The sequence below is a fragment of the Ovis canadensis genome, chromosome 22 (genome assembly GCF_042477335.2).
Source record: "Ovis canadensis isolate MfBH-ARS-UI-01 breed Bighorn chromosome 22, ARS-UI_OviCan_v2, whole genome shotgun sequence".
Lineage (NCBI taxonomy): Eukaryota > Metazoa > Chordata > Mammalia > Artiodactyla > Bovidae > Ovis > Ovis canadensis.
This window is the reverse complement of record NC_091266.1, coordinates 51,036,433-51,058,367: the sequence shown is the minus strand read 5'-3', so window position 1 is coordinate 51,058,367 and position 21,935 is coordinate 51,036,433. Positions and strand designations below refer to the sequence as shown.

Sequence of the window (21,935 nt, the reverse complement as noted above, 5' to 3'; positions counted from 1 at the left end):
ATAGTACGAAGCACTCACTTAATGATTGTCTACTGACATGAGTGACTAACTTTGCTTCCTAACAAGAGCATTTTTTCCAGTATAAGCACATGGCAGGAAATTACTGCTTTAAATTATTGCTTTAAGAATGAGGACCCTAGACTTCCCTGGAAGTCCAGTGGTTAAGAATCCACCTGCCAATGCAAGGGACATGGGTTCAATCCCTGGTCTGGCAACTAAGCCCTGGAATCACAACTACCGAGTTCACACAAGGCAACTAATGAGCCCAAGCGCCTGAGTGTCCGAGGTCTGCACCAAGAGATGCACCAATGAGAAGAGCATGCATCGCAATGAAGAGTAGCCCTCACTCACCGCAACTAGAGAAGACCCAGTGCAACCAAAAAAAAAAAAAAATTACTTAACTTCAAAAAATTTTGTGAGGATGCTAATGTCACCACTGCCCCACACTGAAATAAATAAAACAAATATGTATACAAAAATAAATATAGGTATTTAATATAAATATGTAATATAAACATTTCTATTTTATAACTATATTGTATATGCCATGTAAATTACAAATATAAATATAAATGAATAAAACAAATAAGTAAAATGAAAAAGCAATGAGAGTAATTCTATCCATAAAAACTTAGAGTGAAGTAAGTCAGAAAGAAAAACACCAATACAGTATATTAATGTATATATATGGAATTTAGAAAGATGATAACGATGACCCTATATGTGAGACAGCAAAAGAAACACAGATGTAAAGAACAGACTTTTAGACTCTGTGGGAGAAGGCAAGGGTGGGGCAATTTGAGAGAACAGCATTGAAACATGTATATTACCATATGTGAAACAGATCACCAGTCCAGGTTTGATGTATGAGACAGGGTGCTCAGGGCCAGAGCACTGGGATGACCCTGAGGGATGGGATGGGGAGAGAGGTGGGAGGTGGGGTTTCAGGATGTGGAACACATGGACACCCATGGCTGATTCATGTCAATGTATGGCAAAAACCACTACAATATTGCAAAGTAATTAGCCTCCAATCAAAATTAATTAATTAATTTTAAATAAAAGAAAAATTTAAACCAAAAAAAAACTATCTACAAAATACACCCACAATTTAGTATTCCAATGTCTCCCATACTTGTAAAAAATTTCCCTTAATTATAGTAACTAGCAGTAAAATGTACTTTCTTCATTCAGAACTACATAAATTATTTTTCTAATATTTAATGCATATGTGAAATCTTATAACTGTATATCTAAGCTTACAAACACATGAGTTCAGTGAATTAAAATACTGTCTCACCTGGAATCAAAAATGTGTTACTAAAGTACTACGTCACCTAAGAGATAATTATTATGGATGGCTCTGCCATTTATGAAAAAACAAAGTACAAATTTAAACTGTCAGTGTTTAAAATGATATTAGAAGCTCAACAAAAATATATTTGTTGCTTAAGACCAAGATTTACTACATAAATCACTAGGAAAAGGGGAAGCAAGAAACAGGGGAAAATGAAAATGAAGGGCTCTTGTTAAGAATCTACTAAAATTTTAATATGGCAACAGCAGAACATTCAATCAGTCACGATGCTCTCCTAAGCATGAGGCCCTGTGCTAATGCACGTCACATGACCACAAAGTTAGCCGTGCTTATAACAACCAGTATACGGCACTGCAAAATACTGGTGGCATCTCTGACTTAAAGCATAAGACTCTGCTTAACTGAATTGGTACTGAGAACAAAGTAGCCTTCTTTAATAGGAATTTCCCTATGATCTTATGCTTTGTCTTTACTTTCAAGTTTAGAGACTATGGAGAAGGGATAAAAACTTGTTCTGTTCACCTTCTCTTGAAAACCTATGACACCTCAGAGACTAGCCAAAGACATGATCATCGAACAGGAAAACTGCAGGATAATTCTACAGCAAATAATATATTTGTTCTAAGTAAAAACAAACAGAAAGATCATTTTCCAAGGCTAACAGATTTCTTTGGATATAAACTTTTATTTATATATAGATAGATACAGTTTTGGAGAATGCTTTATTAATCTTTAAAATAATTATGTGGTTTATGTCAAATACAGTATATTATATCTAATACAAAGACAAGCGCATGCAGATAAATAATTCAAAACTATCAAAATGATTTTAATATATAAAGAATATAAGTAACAAAAATCATTTAAATAACCTGAAACAGTTTTTAAAGTTACTTCTTTTGGAGGTGGGTGAGAATCAATCTTCAGATTAACAACTAAATTACAAAAAGACAAAAAACACTCATAGAACTACTAAAAGCAGAGTAACAGCAAGAGTGGGTTCATGTCTAATGAAATAAGAGCAAAAAAAAAAGAAAATGAGTATAAGAAACCAACTGAAAGCATTAATGAGATTTTGATGATCAGGTTTAATAATGAAAGATTTAAAATAAAGAAATACATAGAAACATTGAATTTCAGTTCTTTCAACAATATATAGAGGAAAATTATAAAGATAGCCACCCAAATTTGAGATTTCATATATAAGATGTTCTAGAAAAATAAAACTATTTCTTTTTATCAGAAAGGTACAAAAGACAAATATTCTATGGGCTCTGTTTTAAAACTTCCACAAAATTGTCATTTAAAGGCTTAAGTTGTCTGAAGATTGATAAAATGCAAATCAGCATAGTTGATGATAATATTGGTTGCTTAACTAACACAACACTAAACTTCAAAGGGAAACCTGTAGCAATCACTTCCACAGCACAAACTTAACCCACAAAAGTTCTATAAAGTAATTTTTACTTACAATTGGCATTGATCACCTTTTATTCCTTTAGTTGTGCAGAAACATTTTCCTGTGTGCATATGACAAATATTTGCATGGCCACTGCATGTACAAGCTGTAAGTCAAAACCAAAATGATATTGAATATTCCCCATCACAAACATGAACATCACATTTCAGGGAAGATTTTATTATCTTATTTTTAAAATAATCGATTATCCTCTTGCCATCCAAACACTAGGGTTATGACATGGGTTATTTTTAATTAAAGGGAAGTTAATTTACTCATTTAAAATTTTTTGTGAAACACTTCAAAGTCTTTGGAATATGCTTAAGTCGAGTGTGGATCCAAGTATTTATCTCATCCTTTTTTGGACGTTTTTCCATTTCTAATTTGGAACATCTACTTAATAAAATGAGTTTCAAAGAACACAAGATCTTTAGAGTCACAAGATCTTTCGAGTCAAACAGCTTAGCTACAAAATGCACATCTATAATCACTAGTATGTTGACCTTGGGCAATTTATATAAACCTCTCTAGTCTTAGTCTCTCTGTCTTCAAAAGCAGGGAGATGCTCTTGGGACTTTTGTGAGAATTAAATGAGATAATGTATTTTAAATTCTGAACACATATCAAGGACTTAATAAATTTAACTGTTACCTCCACTACTGTAACCACTGCCAACAATAAAATAATATAGTTTTTATGTATTGTATAGTTTCTTTGCCCAAAAATCATTCTTTTAAATTTCCAAAGTCATTCTCAGTTTTAGTATTCCAGAATACTACCTGAAACATGCCACAGTATAATAGTTATACCCAGTGAATTTGGTTCATATGAACTCATTTCATTTTCTTACTCCACATTCCTTTGTTAAAGATCAGTGTTCCAAATATTTAGGACACAAACCTCATACTTCATTGTGCCCAACATCTAATCAGCCAGTAGGTTCTAGATTATACAAGGAAGCATCTTTCTTGTATCTGACCTTTCCTTTCCATGGTGATAGCCATCACTCATGTCCTATCACTTACACTCTGAGACTGATACCAATATAATTCAGTAACTGATCATTCCACCTTCAGTTCGGCTACAATTTGATTCCTCAACCTTCAGACATGTTTTAAAAAGATAGGGCTGATCATGCCATTAGGCCTTTCAAAAACTTTTAATGAGAACTATTGTGTTTCTGCACACAATCAGCTAGTTAAACAATTCTACTGATAAAAATGAAATTATTTGGCTTTCTCCTGATTTTCATACACATTTAAAAATGAGATAATGAGCCACTATTTTGATCAAAATATAAAATACTGTCATGTGGAGTTATTTGCTTGTGCATTCAGGATACCTATCGTCTTCTGCCTCTTTTTTAATTATTTTAATAGGATCCATTAGAACTTTATAATTATGGAGATAATTGTCATCCCCACACTTATCCCCACTGAGAACCACTGATCTAATTAATTTGTATTCCTAGGATATAAAATCTTTGTGGCAAAATATTACAGAAACTAAGCTTCTCATTGCTTATGATCACTTGCTTTGAAAAAACACATAATTAATGTACAGTAAAAACAAACAACACTACATACACACAAAAAATAATTTTGGCAGTAGGTACATTTTTATGACTCTCGGTTTGCTTTCTTCAAGAGATGAGATTTTCTTTCAAGATTTTCTTTCTTCAAGAGATAGGAATACCAGACCACCTTACCTGCCTCCTAAGAAATCTGTATGCAGGTCAAGAAGCAACAGTTAGAACTGGACATGGAACAATGGACTGGTTCCATATTGGAAAAGGAGTACGTCAAGGCTGTATAATGTCACTCTGCTTATTTAACTTATTAGCAGAGTACATAATGGGAAATGCCAGACTGGATGAAGAACAAGCTGAAATCAAGATTGCCAGGAGAAATATCAATGACCTCAGATGACACCACCATTAAGGCAGAAAGCAAAGAAGAACTAAAGAGCCTTTTTATGAACATGAAAGAGGAGAGTGAAAATGTTGGCTTAAAACTCAACATTCAGAAAACTAAGACCATGGTATCCGGTCCTATCATTTCATGGCAAATAGACAGGGAAACAATGGAAACAGTGAGAGACTTTATTTTGGGGGGCTCCAAAATCACTGCAGATGGTGACTGCAGCCATGAAATTAAAAGATACTTGCTCCTTGGAAGAAAAGCTATAACCAACCTAGGCAGCATATTTAAAGGCAGAGACATTACTTTGCCAACAAATGTCCATCTAGTCAAAGCTATGGTTTTTCCAGCAGTCATGTATGGACATGAGAGTTGGACTATAAAGAAAACTGAGTGCCAAAGAATTGATGCTTGTGAACTGTGGTGCTGGAGAAGACTCTTGAGAGTCCCTTGGACTGCATGGAGATCCAACCAGTCAATCCTAAAGGAAATCAGTCTTGAATATTCCCTGGAAGGACCGATGCTGAAGCTGAAACTCCAATACTTCGGCCACCTGATGCAAAGAACTGACTCATTTGAAAAGACCCTGATGCTGTGAAAGATTGAAGGCAGGAGGAGAAGGGGATGACAGAGGATGAGAAGGTTGGATGACATCACTGACTTGATAGACATGAGTTTGAGTAAGCTCCGGGAGTTGGTGATAGACAGGGAAGCCTGGTGTGCTGCAGTCCATGGGGTCACAAAGAGTTGGACACAAATGAGCTACTGCAGTGAACTGAGGTTTTATTTAAAAAATTTCTACATAACAGTGTTTTTCCTTCATAAAGAATATGGAAATAGATCGGATTTACGTTTGTGAATAAACTCGGGAAACACAATATGTGAGAATCACAAAATGAATGACAAGGTACAGAAATGCAAGGAAAAGGAAATTATCATGAGCAAAAAAGGAGCTCAGATGTACTGATGACAGGTAACGTCATAAATAGTAAATGAATATAACATGATATCTTTTAATATTAACTTGAAGTTTCACAGTAATACTATTTGTATTAAAACTACACTAAAAAAAACAAATGATATACATTAATATTTTAAAACTTGGGTAAACATTTTATTTATTCTTACGGCAGAGCTAAATAATGTCATACTTGCAGTGTTTCTTTAAAGAATTATCATTGTATAGTAACTTTAATAATTTCTGAGACCAAAAAAATTGTGTTAAAATACTTTTCAATGTAAACTCATTTTGAGAGAATTCCCTTGAGGTGCTATACTTTGGGCTAAAATGGCACAAATGTATTTTAAATTCAATTGTTTAAAATGTATATTTTATGACATGACAATGTTGAAATTATTCTGTTTTTGTCAGCATTTGAGGTTATCTTTTTATGCTGAATAAGCACCTATAAAATCACCATACTGTGGCCTTTTATTTGGTAAATTTTCTATGATGATGATTTCACAGCTTAGATGTACACTAGAGGAACATTGTGTGGTCACATGGTATTTCTGTTTCCCTATAATATAAATTTTCAATATCAACTTACAACTGAAACTAACAAATAAGGATAGGAAAACAAATGCTATAAAAGTTATTCAAATAAATTGTATATAAAGAACATACTTTAGAAAAATGAAATCAAACAGTAGTCATTGGCAGTATTTGTTTCAAAGTCAGTTTACGCGCTTAGAGCTTTAATTTCTATGTCATTGCTATTTCTCACAAACACAGACAACTTCTGGGAGTTGGGAAATCATGTCCATTTAATTTCCTTTCTACATTTCTAGCATAATTATACTTGATATTTAGTAGATATACATTAGGTTTCACATATAGTAAGAATTCTGACAAAGACTAATGTTCAAACAGCCACATGACTTAAAATTTTATTTTCCTTCTTATATTTTTATTTACAGTTCTAAGTCCAAATATTCACCATCTGTGGCTTATGCAAATAGGAAAAAAACATAGTTGAAGTAAAATATATATGAAAAGTCAATGTCAATATCTTAGAAGTCTGATTTTTCTCACTGATATAAATAAATATGAAATGTTGGTATCAATATCTCAGCAATCTGATTTTTCTCACTAAAAACTCAAAAATTACAAATATTATCACATATTAACCTGCTACTCAGAGTACAATTTTGTTTTCTTCTGGAAAGATAAGTCCCATAATTTAAAATATGTCATTTCATTTACAAGATTACTTGGTTTACTTGGGATATTGGGTACCTGTATTTGCCTAAATACAGAGTAAATGAGAAATTAAGAAATGCTTCTTTCCCCAACAAGTAAAGTACAGTGAAACTCAGTTATTCTGTCCTTGTTCCAGTTGCTGGATGCTGCTGGGTGAAAGGCAGTACTCTAGAGCTATTCTGAGAATATGACGGTTAACAATAATCTACAGCTTAAGGACTGGAACTGACTAGTAAATGGCACTGTTTTGAGGATTTAAATTACAGACTGAAAAGTCTTAAAGTGCCAAGAGGGCTATAAGTTTCATATTTTACATTTCAAAGCCATCCAACATACTGAAAAATGAAAAAAAAATAACTCTTAACCATCTGTTTAAGAATTAGTAAACTATATCTATGAGGCCAAGTCCTCATTTCCTATTTTTAAAGGGCTCATAACTTGAGAACGGTTTCTACATATGGAAACAATTGTGAAGAAGGAGGAGGAGTTGAAGCTGGAGGGAAAGAGGAAGCAGAGGAGGCAGCAATAAAGCAACAATCACACCTGGGTCAGAAAAATGATCATTCACTCTCTGATCCTTTAGAGCAAAAAAAAAAAGGCCAACTCCAGAAACACAATCAGAAAGCCTGGAGTCACATAACTGGTCAGTTTTACATTCTGAATGAATGTTAAAAACTAAGTTCTCATTTAAAACCAACAAGGGGGCTTCCCTGGTGGCTCAGTGGTAAAGAATCCATATGCCAGTGTAGGAGACACAGGTTCAATGCCTGATCTGGGAAGATCGTCAAGACTGTATATTGTCACCCTGCTTATTTAACTTATATGCAAATTACGTCATGAGAAACACTGGGCTGGAAGAAGCACAAGCTGGAATCAAGATTGCCGGGAGAAATATCAATAACCTCAGATATGCAGATGACACCACCCTTATGGCAGAAAGTGAAGAGGAACTAAAGAGCCTCTTGATAAAAGGGAAAGAGGAGAGTGAAAAAGTTGCCTTAAAGCTCAACATTCAGAAAACGAAGATCATGTCATCTGGTCCCATCACTTCATGGGAAATAGATGGGGAAACAGTGGAAACAGTGTCAGACTTTATTTTTGGGGCTACAAAATCACTGTAGATGGTGATTGCAGTCATGAAATTAAAAGACACTCCTTGGAAGAAAAGTTATGACCAACATAGATAGCATATTGAAAAGCAGAGACATTACTTTGCCAACAAATGTCAGTCTACTCCAGGCTGTGGTTTTTCCAGTGGTCGTGTATGGATGTGAGAGTTGGACTGTGAAGAAAGCTGAGCACTGAAGAATTGATGCTTTTGAACTGTGGTGTTGGAGAAGACTCCTGAGAGTCCCTTGGACTGCAAGGAGATCCAACCAGTCCATTCTGAAGGAGATCAGCCCTGGGATTTCTTTGGAAGGAATCATGCTAAAGCTGAAACTCCAGTACTTTGGCCACCTCATGCGAAGAGTTGACTCATTGGAAAAGACTCTGATGCTGGGAGGGATTGGGGGCAGGAGGAGAAGGGGACAACAGAGGATGAGATGGCTGGATGGCATCACTGACTTGATGGACGTGAGTCTGAGTGAACTCCGGGAGATGGTGATGGACAGGGAGGCCTGGCGTGCTGCGATTCATGGGGTCGCAAAGAGTGGGACATGACTGAGCGACTGAACTGAACTGAACTGAAGCTCGAGTGCCACCACTACTGACCCTATGCTCCAGAGCACAGGAGCCCCAACTACTAAGACCACACGCCACAACCACTGAAGCTGCTGTGTCCCAGAGCCCGTGCTCTGCAATAAGAGAAGCCAGTGTCAGAGAGGCCTGCACGCTGCAATCAGCCAGCAGCCCCTGCTCCACAACTAAAGGAAAGCCCACACAGCAACAAAGACCCAATGCAGCTGTAAATAAATAAATAAAATGTGTTACAAACAAAACAAGGTTCTGGTTTTCCTTTTTGACAGAAGAGGGTTAGGCATAAACACTGGAAAATTTTGACCAAAATTAATTTCAACCCAACTGTCCTGGAATTGTATTTTTAATATCTTCTATTTAGCTTGGACAAATGAGTAATTTTAGCCATATTTCATTTTCTAACACTAGCAAGATAAATTTCTTGAACACCCCTAATCACTACCATTAGTTTTTGACCTCTTCAACTTTGACTTCTTATATTTTCTTTCTTTAATCTGTAGCTTTCATTCAGCTAAAAAAGTAGGGCAAAATGTTAATACCCTGGGCTAGAGAAAAGGCAAGAAAGCCACATATTATTAGAATTATTCACAAACCAAACATCAATAATAAGTGAAATACCAGGCATTTTTTCCCATATTAAGTTCTACCACCAAAAATTACTGCTTGGCTCAAGTTCAAATTCTAAATTCCAAATTATTTAATTTTTATCATGTCTCTTTTCAGATCTGCATTGCTTTCAATGAGATTATTTTTTAAAGTTGCATTGAATTGTAAAAACACAGATACACAGATAAATACATAGATGCACAGATATATACACAGATAAAATTCACAGACAGACAAAACAGAGAAGAGAAAGCTTTTCATTGTAGAAAAAAAATCTAACTGATACTGTAGAAAGGATGACAGAATTAGAAAATCTCCATTTGGAAAAAAAATCATAAAAATAGTAGATAAAAGTTTGAAAAGTAATATGATATACACATAGTCTCAAAGTATCTCCTACAAGACATTTTTCCATTAAAGGAGAAAATAGTAATTTCATAGTGAAGAAATCTGGCAGACACTACTTTAACCAAGTGTTCATAGTGAACACTACCATTTACTGAATGATGACAGCATGTAACTCCTGATATGGTGAGAAGAATTTAGCATAACTACACGGCTATTTCTGCCAAAAGTGTGCAATCAAATGTTATGATGAAGAAATGTCACACAAAGCCAAACTGTAGTACATTCAATGTTGTTGTTGTTCAGTTACTAAGTCATGTCTGATTCTTTGTGATCTCACAGACTGTTCAGTTCAGTCGCTCAGTCGTGTCCGACTCTGCGACCCCATGAATCACAGCACGCCAGGCCTCCCTGTCCATCACCAACTCCCGCAGTTCACTCAGACTCACGTCCATCGAGTCAGTGATGCCATCCAGCCATCTCACCCTCTGTCGTCCCCTTTTCCTCCTGCCCCCAATCCTTCCCAGCATCAGAGTCTTTTCCAATGAGTCAACTCTTCGCATGAGGTGGCCAAAGTACTGAAGTTTCAGCTTTAGCATCATTCCTTCCAAAGAAATCCCAGGGCTGATCTCCTTTAGAATGGACTGGTTGGATCTCCTTGCAGTCCAAGGGACTCTCAAGAGTCTTTTCCAACACCACAGTTCAAAAGCATCAATTCTTCGGCACTCAGCCTTCTTCACAGTCCAACTCTCACATCCATACATGACCACTGGAAAAACCATAGCCTTGACTAGACGGACCTTAGTTGGCAAAGTAGAGACATGCAAAAACAGGCCATACAGGTTTCCTGGGACACCCGAAAGCAGAGCATTCTATGAAACCTTTCCTAAACTGAAATGGTGTAAAACAAAGGGGACATTAGCATAGGACACATCTTGCTAACAGTGTACAAAATAAGTCAAGACAAAGCACAGATGCTCACAGAAGCAATTCTAAGCTACAGCAGCTTGATGCTGAGATGCTGAGGGTAATTCTCAGGGAAGGAGTTTGGTGGTGCCACTTTTGTAGCTTGGGGGGTTGCTGTTTCTCTAATTGTTCAGTCATTTAGTCATGTTTGACTCCTTGCGACCCCATGGACTGCAGCACGCCAGGCAACCCTGTCCTTCACCATCTCCCAAAGTCTACTCAAACTCATGTCCATTGAGTTGGTAACGCCATCCAACCATCTCGTCCCATGTTGCCCCCTTCTTCTCCTGGCTTCAGTCTTTCCCAGCATCAGGGTCTTTTCTAATAAATCAGCTCTGCGCATCAGGTGGCCAAAGCATTGGGAGCTTCAGCTTCAGCATCAGCTCTTCCAGTGAATATTCAAGGTTGATTTTCTTCAGGGTTGCCTGGTTTGATCTCCTTCCAGTCTAAGGGACTCTCAAGAGTCTTCTCCAACATCACAGTTCAAAAGAATCAGTTATTCAGTGTTCAACACTCTTTACGGTCCAACTCTCACATCCATACACGACTACTCGAAAAACTAGAGCTTTGACTATATGGATGGACCTTTGTCCACAAAGTAATGTCTCTGCTTTATAATAGCTGTCTAGGTTGGTCATAGCTTTTCTTTCAAGGAGCAAATGTCTTTTAAGTTCATGGCTGCAGTCACTGTCCGCAGTGATTTTGGAGCACAAGAAAATAAAGTCTGTCACAGTTTCCATTGTTTCCCATCTATTTGCCATGAAGTGATGGGACTGGAAGCCATGATCTTCGTTTTTTGAATGCTGAGTTTTAAGTCAGCTTTTTCACTCTCCTCTTTCAACCTTCATTAAAAAGCTCTTTAGTTCCTCTTCACTTTCTGCCATAAGGTGGAGTCATCTGTGAATGTGAGGTTATTGATAGTTCTCCCCGCAGTCTTGACTCCAGCTTGTGCTTCTTCCAGTCCAGCATTTCTCGTGACGTACTCTGCATATAAGTTAAATAAGCAGGGTGACAAGATACAGCCTTGACGTACTCCTTTTCCTAATTTGGAACCAGTCTGTTGTTCCACATTTGGTTCTAACTGTTGTTTCTTGACCCGCATGCAGGTTTCAGGAGAGAGGTAAGGTGGTTTTGTGTTCCCATCTCTTTAAGAATTTTCCACAGTTTGTTGTGATCTACATATTCAAAGGCTTAATGTAGTCAGTGAAGCAGAAGTAGATTTTTTTTTTTTTAGTTCCCTCACTTTTCCCATGATCCAACGGATGTTGGCAATTTGATCTCTGGTTTCTCTGCCTTTTCTAAATCCAGCTTATATACCTGGAAGTTCTCAGTTCACCTACTGTTAAAGCCTAGCTTGAAGGATTTTGAGTATTACATTGCCAGCATGTGAAATGAGCAAAATTGTCCAACATTCTTTGGAATTAGAATTAAAACTGACCTTTCCCAGTCCTATAGCCATGGCTGAGTTTTCCAAATGTGTTGACATACTGTGTGCAGCACTTTTACAGCATTATCGTTTAGGTTTTTAAACAGCTCAACTGGAATTCCATCACCTCAACTAGCTCTGTTCATAGTGATGCTTCCTAAGGCCTACTTCACTTTGCATGCCAGGATGTCTGGCTCTAAGTGAGTGACCAGACCATCATGGTTATCTGGATCATTAAGACCTTTTTGTACAGTTCATCTGTATGTTCTTGCCACCTCTTCTTAATCTCTTCTGCTTCTATTAGGTACTCGCCATTTCTGTCCTTTACTGTACCCATCTTTGCATGAAAAGTTCCACTGTTATCTCCAATTTTCTTGAAGAAATCTCTAGTCTTTCCCATTATACTGAATCCCTCTATTTCTTTGCATTGTTCACTTAAGAAGGCCTTCTTACCTCTCCTTGCTATTCTCTGGAACTCTGCATTCAGTTGGGTATATCATTTCCTTTCTTCTTTGCCTTTTGCTTCTCTTATCAGTTACTTGTAAAGTCTTCTCAGATAACAACTTTGCTTTCTTGCATTTCTTTTTCTTGGGGATGGTTATGATCACCGTCTCCTGTACAATGCTACAAAATTCCATTTAGAGTTCTTCAGACACTCTGTCTACCAAATCTAATCCCTTGAATCTATTTGTCACCTCCACTGTCTAATCATAAGAGGTTTGTTTTAGGTCATACCTGAATGGTCTAGTGGTTGTCCCTCTTGTTGATCAGTTGCTCAGTGGTATCTAGCTCTGTGACCCCCATGGACCACAGCACACCAGCCTTCCCTGTCTTTCACTATCTCCCAGAGTTGTTCAAACTCATGTTCATTGAGTCAATGATGCCATCCAACCATCTCACCCTTCGTCACCTCTTTCTCTGCCTAACCTCAATCTTTACCAGTTTAGGGGTCTTTTCCAATGAATTGGCTCTTTGCTTCAGGTGGCCAAAGTAAAGGAGCTTAAGCTTCAGCATCAGTCCCTCCAGTGAACATTCAGGGTTGATCTTTAGGATTGATGAGTTTGATCTCCTTACTGTCCAAAGGACTCTCAAGAGTCTACCCCTTTCTTCAAGTTAAGCCTGAATTTTGCAATAAGGACCTCATGACCTGAGCCACACTCAGCACTAGGTCTTGTTCTTGCTGATGTACAGAGCTTCTGCATCTTTGGCCGCAAAAAATTCAATCAATCTGATTTTGGTGTTGACCTTCTGGTGATATTCACTGTAGAGTCATATCTTGTGTGCAGTATAAGCATCAATGTTACTGGCCTGATTTCTACAACTATAATGTAGATAAGAGAATTCCCAGGTTTAAAAAAATAAATCCAAAAATGTTTAAGGAAAAGAGGGACATCAAGCCTATGATATTTAATTGAGAGATAAGAGAAAAAACAAATTTGAAAGAACATCCTAAACAACTTTTCTGTGTAAAATTATGCTCCCCAAAATCAACTGACCCTTTTGACTTTGAAAAGATTAAATATATCTACACTTAAAAGCAGATAATAAAATACACTTTTATGAATTCTACTTGTAAGTCAGTAATAACATGCTAACTGTATTTGAAGAGTGCCTTGTTTTTCTTGTATGTTACTAAGGGTATGTTTTTATATTTTTGAGTGAAGGGATGTGCTTAACAATATATAAAATAAAAAATGATTTCATTTCTCAAGAAAATATTAGTCCCTATTTTTAAAAGAAAAGTCACCCAATGTGAAGAATTATCCAAATGCCTTCTATTACCAACAGTGGGATTCATAATCACAATACAGCTTTGAACCTGAAAGAGTTAAGTGCTGGCAGATAGAAGAATAAACAAAATATACTCTTAGAATCATTAAATATACAAATCATATGGTATAGGGAAATAAATATTTTTGATGTCAGCTGAAAACATTTGTAGGATGATACATTCACTAACATGACCCCCAAATTAATAGGTAAGTGAAGTGAAATGTAGATGGTAAGCTTAGGGAAGTCAGACACCAAGATTCTATTCTATTGTCTGAAAAACTAAAAACTGAGAAGAATTATATAAATTTCATTTTTTTCCTTATCCAAACTTCATATAACTCCGTTTATAGGTACTTAATGAAAAATTTATATACAAAATATTGGATTACTACTCGATAAGTTATGAGTACAGACTGAAACACCATTTATAATTATTGACACTAACCCTCATTTAGAGAAAAACAATATGTACCCTTTGAGTCAATATTGCTTCTTGCCTCTGTTACTGAAAAATTAAAGAAAACTGAAAAATTAACATGCCAAAAATCATAACCTGCTTTTTACCTCTGGCTCTAAAGTGAAACAATTGGTTGAAATGTGAAAGCCATCTAGCCAGAAAGTCTGAATCCCACTTTCTCTTGGAAATGAGTAAAACATATCACACAAACATTATATTTTCTTAGTAACTAATTTTAGCAACGGACTAACTGCATACCAAGTACAGTACTACTACCTATATAATAGGGACACAGAGGTAACATAAAATAATTTTTAAAAAGGTAAGACAAAACTTCTCATCAAGAAGTTCACATTCTACTGAGACAAGAGAACAATAACTTACAAAAACACTGATGGCTATCACCATGAAGGTACAAACACTGCCTGAAGTCAGAATGGAAAGTACAAGTTTTCAGGCTGAAATTTCCCCTCAGCTGAGATTTGAAAAATGCATAATGGAGCTCAGAGGCATAGTAATGTCCAGGAAAGTAAAGATCAGAAAAACGGGTGAAGAGTTGGGTTAATATAAAGAAGCGACTGGAGATGAGGTGAAAAGAAACACAATATTGTGAATATCATAGAGAAGAACAAATGATCAAGTAAAAAAAAAAAAGAGAGAAGATGAACTATTTAGGAATTATTACAACGGGTTAAGCTAAAGTAAAGATAAATACAACCAGACAATGGCAGTTCAATTATGGCTTTGAAATGCATGAGTTGACCACTGTTTATACCTGGGATTCAACAGAAGTAAGCACATATTTCCTTTGAAGCACAAGAATCTGGGAGTCCACATTTGAATTCTGGTCCCATCACTTGCTGGCTTAACCTCTTATATGACTCTTTGGCCCTATGTCTTTGGTTTACTCCTCTATAAAATGGATGTAATAGTATATACTTGAAAGAATGCTTAGGAGAGGATGAAAAACATTAGGGAAATTTCTTAGCAATAGTCCTGATAAAAATAAACTATTAAACATTAGTTATATGTGTTTTTAATATAATGTTTGGAGCTTGGCTGACTAGGAAAATGTCAGAATCTTAAATGTGGCACAGAGAAAAAGAGAAGGAAAGATGTGGTAGAATGTGAGAACCATGGTAGGATATAAAACCAGAACTATCACTCAGGGTCAGAGCATAAAAGGCCTTGAACGTCTTGTCAAGCAGTTTTTATTTATTTCACCGATACTTTGGAAGCAATGAAAAATTTTGGAAATGGTCATAAAATCACTGAATTTTGAGGGAAGAAAATGTGTCTTTGTCTTCTGATAGTTCAGTTCAGTTCAGTCGCTCAGTTGTGTCTGACTCTTTGCGACCCCATGAATCGCAGCAACGCCAGGCCTCCCTGTCCATCACCATCTCCCAGAGTTCACTCGGACTCACGTCCATCGAGTCCATGTTGCCATCCAGCCATCTCATCCTCTGTCGTCCCCTTCTCCTCCTGCCCCCAATCGCTCCCAGCATCAAAGTCTTTTCCAATGAGTCAACTCTTCGCATGAGGTGGTCAAAGTACTGGAGCTTCAGCTTTAGCATCATTCCTTCCAAAGAAATCCCAGGGTTGATCTCCTTCAGAATGGACTGGTTGGATCTCCTTGCAGTCCAAGGGACTCTCAAGAGTCTTCTCCAACACCACAGTTCAGATAAAGGAGGTATAAAGGTGGATTACAAATGGAGAGACTGCATATAAGGAGGGTAATTGTTCACTAACAACAAATATTTAATAAGAATCCATTCCATTTTAGGGCTTCCCAGGTGGCTCAGTGGTAAAGAATCAGCTTGCCGATGTAGGAGAAATAAGCTTGATCCCTAGGTCAGGAAAATCTCCTGGAGAAGGAAATGTCAAGACCTCAGTTTTCTTGCTTGGGAAATTGTATGGACAGAGGAGCCTGGTAGGTTACAGTCCATGGATTTGCAAAAGAGTCAGACACAACTTAGTGACTAAACAACAAAGAACAACACGTAACATTTTAGGTCATCTGTAACATCCATCAGCAGTGGAAGAGAAGAGGAATCATGAGGGCCTAAACTAATAAGGGGAACGGAATACAAAGGAGGGTGTAGACACCAGACACAACGTGGAGTCTGTTCGGGGCACAAGGGTTGAAGAAAAGGAAAAAGTCAAAGGTACCATAGAAATCAAGCCTAAAGATGCAGGGGAAGGGAGAACATTCTTTCAAATAATAGTTACTGAATTTAGTTTATGAACATTAATTTGAATAATAGGGGCCTTCTACAGAAATGTTTAATAAGAAGTCAAAATTAAGTTAAAATTGCTTAATAAAGTAGGCTGTTATACATACAATTTATGTAAAACATAAATTATATGCTAAATATACAATTCAATGTTTATATAGTTGCTTTAAAGCTTAAAAGCATAGACCATGGTTATTGTAAAATTAGTACATTTTATTTACTAAAATTTGAAAGAAAAAGCAGTATAAAAGGTATAGATAAAATTATACGTGATTAAGATTGAGAAAAAAGCTATCACTTACATTCAGGTTTTATGATATATAAAAATGGACCTTTGAAGAAAAGGCATTTCTTCCTAAATAATATGTTAAGACAGATTTTAATATGTTTATGAACTATTTACAGGGAGTATTTATGCTGATGCTTTCTTACACCTGCTCTAGGCATTTCTAATATATAATTAACTTCGCCACCATCACTAAGTAGTTTTGAAATATGAAAAAGTGTGTATGTAAATTGGTATTTAGCTTGATTTTGCTTTTGAAAATATCTGTAAGTATCAGAAAAAGCTAAATACATGCTGAGAGTTTCTTAGTTAACCTCTAATTTTCTGTAGCATGATAAATAAATGTTTTATATGTTTTAGAATATGAGTAGTACCCCAATTTAAATTCACCTCTTCAATTTCATCCTACACCTGTCATCTGAAGCTAATAGGAATTCCTCAACATTTGTAGGTCTAGGGTTAGAGCCATTTTTGTCTTTAAATTATAACACCTTATCTTACTTTTAAAAAAACAAATTGTGCCAGATCCTTGCAACATAAAACCTAAAGTAAAACATGATGAGGAAGCTAAGCATTACATCAAGCAAAACTAAAGGGAAACACTGAACACTTTGACGGTTTCTATCTTGCCCCCAACAGGTTAAGTATTATTATCTGGTCCCATCACTTCATGGCAAATAGGTGAGGAAACAGTGGAAACAGTGGCTGACTTTATTTTTCTGGGCTCCAAAATCACTGCAGGTGGTGATTGCAGCCATGAAATTAAAAGACACTTACTCCTTGGAAGGAAAGTTATGACCAACCTAGATAGCACATTAGAAAGCAGAGACATTACTTTGCCAACAAAGGTCCATCTAGTCAAGGCTATGGTTTTTCCAGTGGTCATGTATGGATGTGAGAGTTGAACTATAAACAAAGCTGAGTGCCAAAGAACTGATGCTTTTGAACTGTGGTGCTGGAGAAGACTCTCGAGACTTCTTGGCCTGCAAGGAGGTCCAACCAGTCCATCCTAAAGGAGATCAGTCCTGAGTATTTATTGGAAGGACTGATGCAGCTGAAACTCCAATATTTGGCCACTTGATGCGAAGAGCTGGCTCCTTAGAAAAGACCCTGATGCTGGGAAGAATTAAAGGCAGGAGGAGAAGGGGACGACAGAGGATGAGACGGTTGGATGGCATCACTGCCTCGATGGACATGAGTTTGGGTAAACTCCAGGAGTTGGTGGTGGAAAGGGAGGCCTGGCGTGCTGTGGTCCATGGGGTTGCAAAGAGTCGGACATGACTGAGCAATTGAACTGAACTGAAAACCATTGAATAGTTTTTCTTTCTTTTTTTTTTAATTTCATAAGAGATATACAGTGAACTTACTAATTTTTCATTTCTTTTCGAAAGCATTCATGTGACACATTTCTCGGTCAAAAACTTACAAATCAGAGGTGGAGATACTCTACATTATGGCTAGGAGCCTAAAAACCATTAAACAAATGCAAAAAATCAGAGAAAAATTTTAGTTGGTAAACTCTGTGCAATAAAAAGTGAGAAGGGAGATCATGAGGAAAGTGCCAAAGTAAGTCATGCATGGAAAAGTTCCCAGCTCTTAGAAATTCACTGACTAATATCTCTAGCGATTTCATGAGACAGCCCACAGACATTCTTGCAAAAGGAATCTAAGAGAGGAGTGAACTGCATCTTCTAATAATCCACAATCAAAGGTCATTCTAAAATACCTGACGATATCAGAGCCAAACAGTTTTCATAAACTCTTCTTGTTCTTAAAGTTCTTCTTGTCTTTAAAATTCCTTTTTTGAGGACAAAAAGGATGAAAAGAGCTTGAAAGATGGAGTAGAAAAAAAAGGGGGGGTACTGAGCATTTGATATAAAGGAACACCTCTACAAGGTAAACAAAGGATATCAAAAAATTAGTATCAAGACTTCCCTGGTGGTCCAGTAGTTAGGACTCCATGCTTCCAATGCAGAGGCCGGGGTCCAATCCCTCATCAGGGAACTAGATTCCACAGGCCACAGTAAAGACTGCAGATCCCAAATGCTGCAGCTAAGACCCAACCCAGTCAAATTTTTTTTTTTAAATATTTAGTATAAAGAGAAGAGAAACTAGCTAAAAACAGTACAGAAACTGTGTACTGACTGTTTTTTTAACCAGGCAGATGAAACGAGCAGCTCTATATTATTTTAAAAGGCTCTCTCATTTTCTTAAATTTATATAAAAATGTCATTTAAGAGAATTTTAGGTCAAAGTATAACTTTATGACTATACCCTATGCTAAATATCACCATATAAATGCAATTATTCATTTAGTGTCCTCACTTTGAAATATTTAAAATCTCATATTGCCATTTCTCAGCCACACAAGATGATACTGTATACTCAGAAAATACACATTTTTAACTTTGTTGTGTCAAAATAATCCACAGAAACAAGATTTCCATATCCAGTGATTTTTGTTATCTGCATTTTTAGATTATTCAGGCCAATGCTCCCATTTTGAGAGAATTAAACTCTTACATTTAAGAAATGCTCAGGTTCATTTGACTATAAATTTTCAACTGCTATGAACAACCTGCAATATATAAGGAAGATTTAAAATGAAAAAAAAACTCTTATTCGAGCAGAAAGGAGGAAGAGTTCATTCATCTTCTTTACTATCCTCAAGTCTCAGAGAATAGCCCAGTGTGTTTATTAAAGTTTTAACTGTTTCTGTAAAAGCCTGCTATGGACAGATATTAATAGCATGCCAAAGAGAAAAATAAAAGTTTTGCTAATAAGAAACAAAGGTAAAAATAGAACTGTCACTATGTTGAAAGAACTCTTTATATCCCAGACTGAAAAATAATTATTTAACACTATTGAAAGTAAAAATATACAGAAAGAAAATCATATAAGTATACTATTTAAGAACCTAGAAAAAGAATAATAAAATGAATAAAAGACATAAGCAAATACAAAATTGGATTTACTAAAACAAGTTATGAATGCAATGTAAGAGGAAAAGATTTATTTGTAACATCAACAAAACCCATTAGACATCTTGCAGTAAACTGAAAAAAAAAAGTAAGACCTAGATGAAGCAAATTATTCATACAAGATTGTATTCTTTATGATTTTTTTAAAGTGGATCATTTTTAAAGTCTTTACTGAATCTGTTACAATATTAATTCTGCTTCATGTTTTGTTTTTCTAGCCACAAGGCATGTGGGATCTTAGTTGCCTGACTAGGGATCGAACCCACACCCCCTGCACTCAAGGTGAAGTCTTAACCATTGGACCACCAGGTAAGTCCCAAGACTGCACTTTTTTAAATGTCTGTATATTTCAGTATGGAGAGCTTTTTTCTTATTCTACGTATTATGAATAATGAAACAAAAATACATGTAAATGTATTAAAATAGTTTTAAGATTAATAACATTTATAGCTTAGTTTCTTATATTCAGAGTAAGTGTGAAAACATGCAAGTAAGGACAATCACATAAAATAAAGCTTGTAAACTGCCCTCAATTTCAAGGGCCTCCCCAACACTCTCATTAAAACTAATCTCCTAGTCCCTGATTCTGTCATTCAGCTTCATAACACCACTAAAGCACCTACACAATGTTCAGCTGATCCCAGAACAACAAGGGGTTTGCTGATGCCAACCCTCTGTGCAACAGAAAAATCCTATGTAATCTGTGGTCGGGCACTCCATATATGCAGTTCCTCCCAATATCAGGTTCCTCCTGCACACAGCTGTACATCCTCTATACACAAGACTCAATAAACTGCAGACAATGTAGTACTACACTATTTACTGTTTTAAAAATTCATGTACAAGTGGGCCTGTGCAGCTCAAATCTCTGTTAAGTCAACTGGATATAAATTTAAGTCCTAACACACTACCTCACATATAGTAAGTAGTCAATAATTGGGGAATTGAAGAATAATCCTTCATCACAAAGTAATTCAGTATAATGAGTGTTGAATTGTTGTAGCACAATGGGCTGTTACTCTTATTCAATGAAATCTTCACTCATTTTCTCCACTAAAATGGATCAGTCATATTGGAGATAATATAGCAAAAGTAATACTGTCCCACAAATATGATTTATACACATATTAAGACACTTAACCCTAATGATGTTCTAAATAATAATAATATGCAATATCAGCTTGCATTGTAAAGCTAACATTTGTTAGAAACACATGTTATTTCCTGTTTGTTTAAGCCACACAATAAATTCAGCTGCATTTTGCAGGTGAGGAAAGGGAGATACTAAGAGGTTAAATAACGACCCAAGGAAAGACACTGACAGTGCCAGTATATGAATCCAATCAGTATGATTTCGAAGCCCAAACACTTAACAATCTTATGTTCCTTTATAGCTACAAATACAGACAGACAGATAGATAGACAGATAGATGTATGTGAGCATGCTCAGTCGTGTCCAGCTCTTTGCAACCCCATGGACTGTAATCAGACTTCTCTGTCCATGGAATTTTCTGGGCTAGAATACTGGAGTGGGTTGCCATTTCCTTCTCCAGGGGTTCTTCTGGACCCAGGGATTGAACCCGTATCTCTTATGTCTCCTGCACTGGCAGGTGGATTCTTTACAACTAGCATCACCTGGGAAGATAAACAGTTACCAGCACCAGAATAAGTATCAAGGAATCTGACTGAACATTAATAAGAAATAAAATAGTTTAATAATAAAGCACTTTCAATAGTAAATTACACTAATAGAATAGCCATAAATATACCATAGTTTAAAAAATAACTAATGAAAGTTTGTAAGTACATTTATATATTTACAACAATGTTAAAGGGCTTTAGTAGGCTGAATTTTTAAAAGAATATCTACATCTACAGTACATTTAAGCCTTACCATTTAAATATAAATTTATTTCCTCACTTCCCTATGGACTTTGAATTTTAATAAATGCAAATACTAAGGGAAAAATGAACTTTTCTCAATGAGGTGAATGAAAAAATGAAGAAATAAACTTTGCCTCTCATTTTTTTATAAATTTATTTTAGCCTTTGCCGCATTAAATATAATTCACTGCATGTGGCATACTTTTTATTTAGTTAGATAACTAATGTGGCTATAAGAAATAAAAATGAATTTCATATATCACATCACCATAGAAAAGTCACAGACAGCAAAATATTATTTTGCCAAATTTGGGCAACAAGGAAACTATAAGGAACTATTTAAAGCTTCATAAACTACCAGAGAATGTGCAACAGCAAAA

At 36.1% G+C, this 21,935-nt stretch overlaps 1 protein-coding gene across 3 annotated transcripts in view; it reads right to left on the bottom strand.

Annotated features, from left to right (window-relative positions):
- ATRNL1 (attractin like 1) overlaps positions 1-21,935 on the bottom strand; it is an 809,337-nt gene that overhangs the window by 552,632 nt on the left and 234,770 nt on the right. For all 3 annotated transcript variants that reach the window (XM_069567614.1, XM_069567615.1, XM_069567616.1), the window contains exon 20: positions 2,790-2,883. In XM_069567614.1, the coding sequence (XP_069423715.1) occupies positions 2,790-2,883 (94 nt within the window). The remainder of the gene's footprint in view (positions 1-2,789; positions 2,884-21,935) is intronic.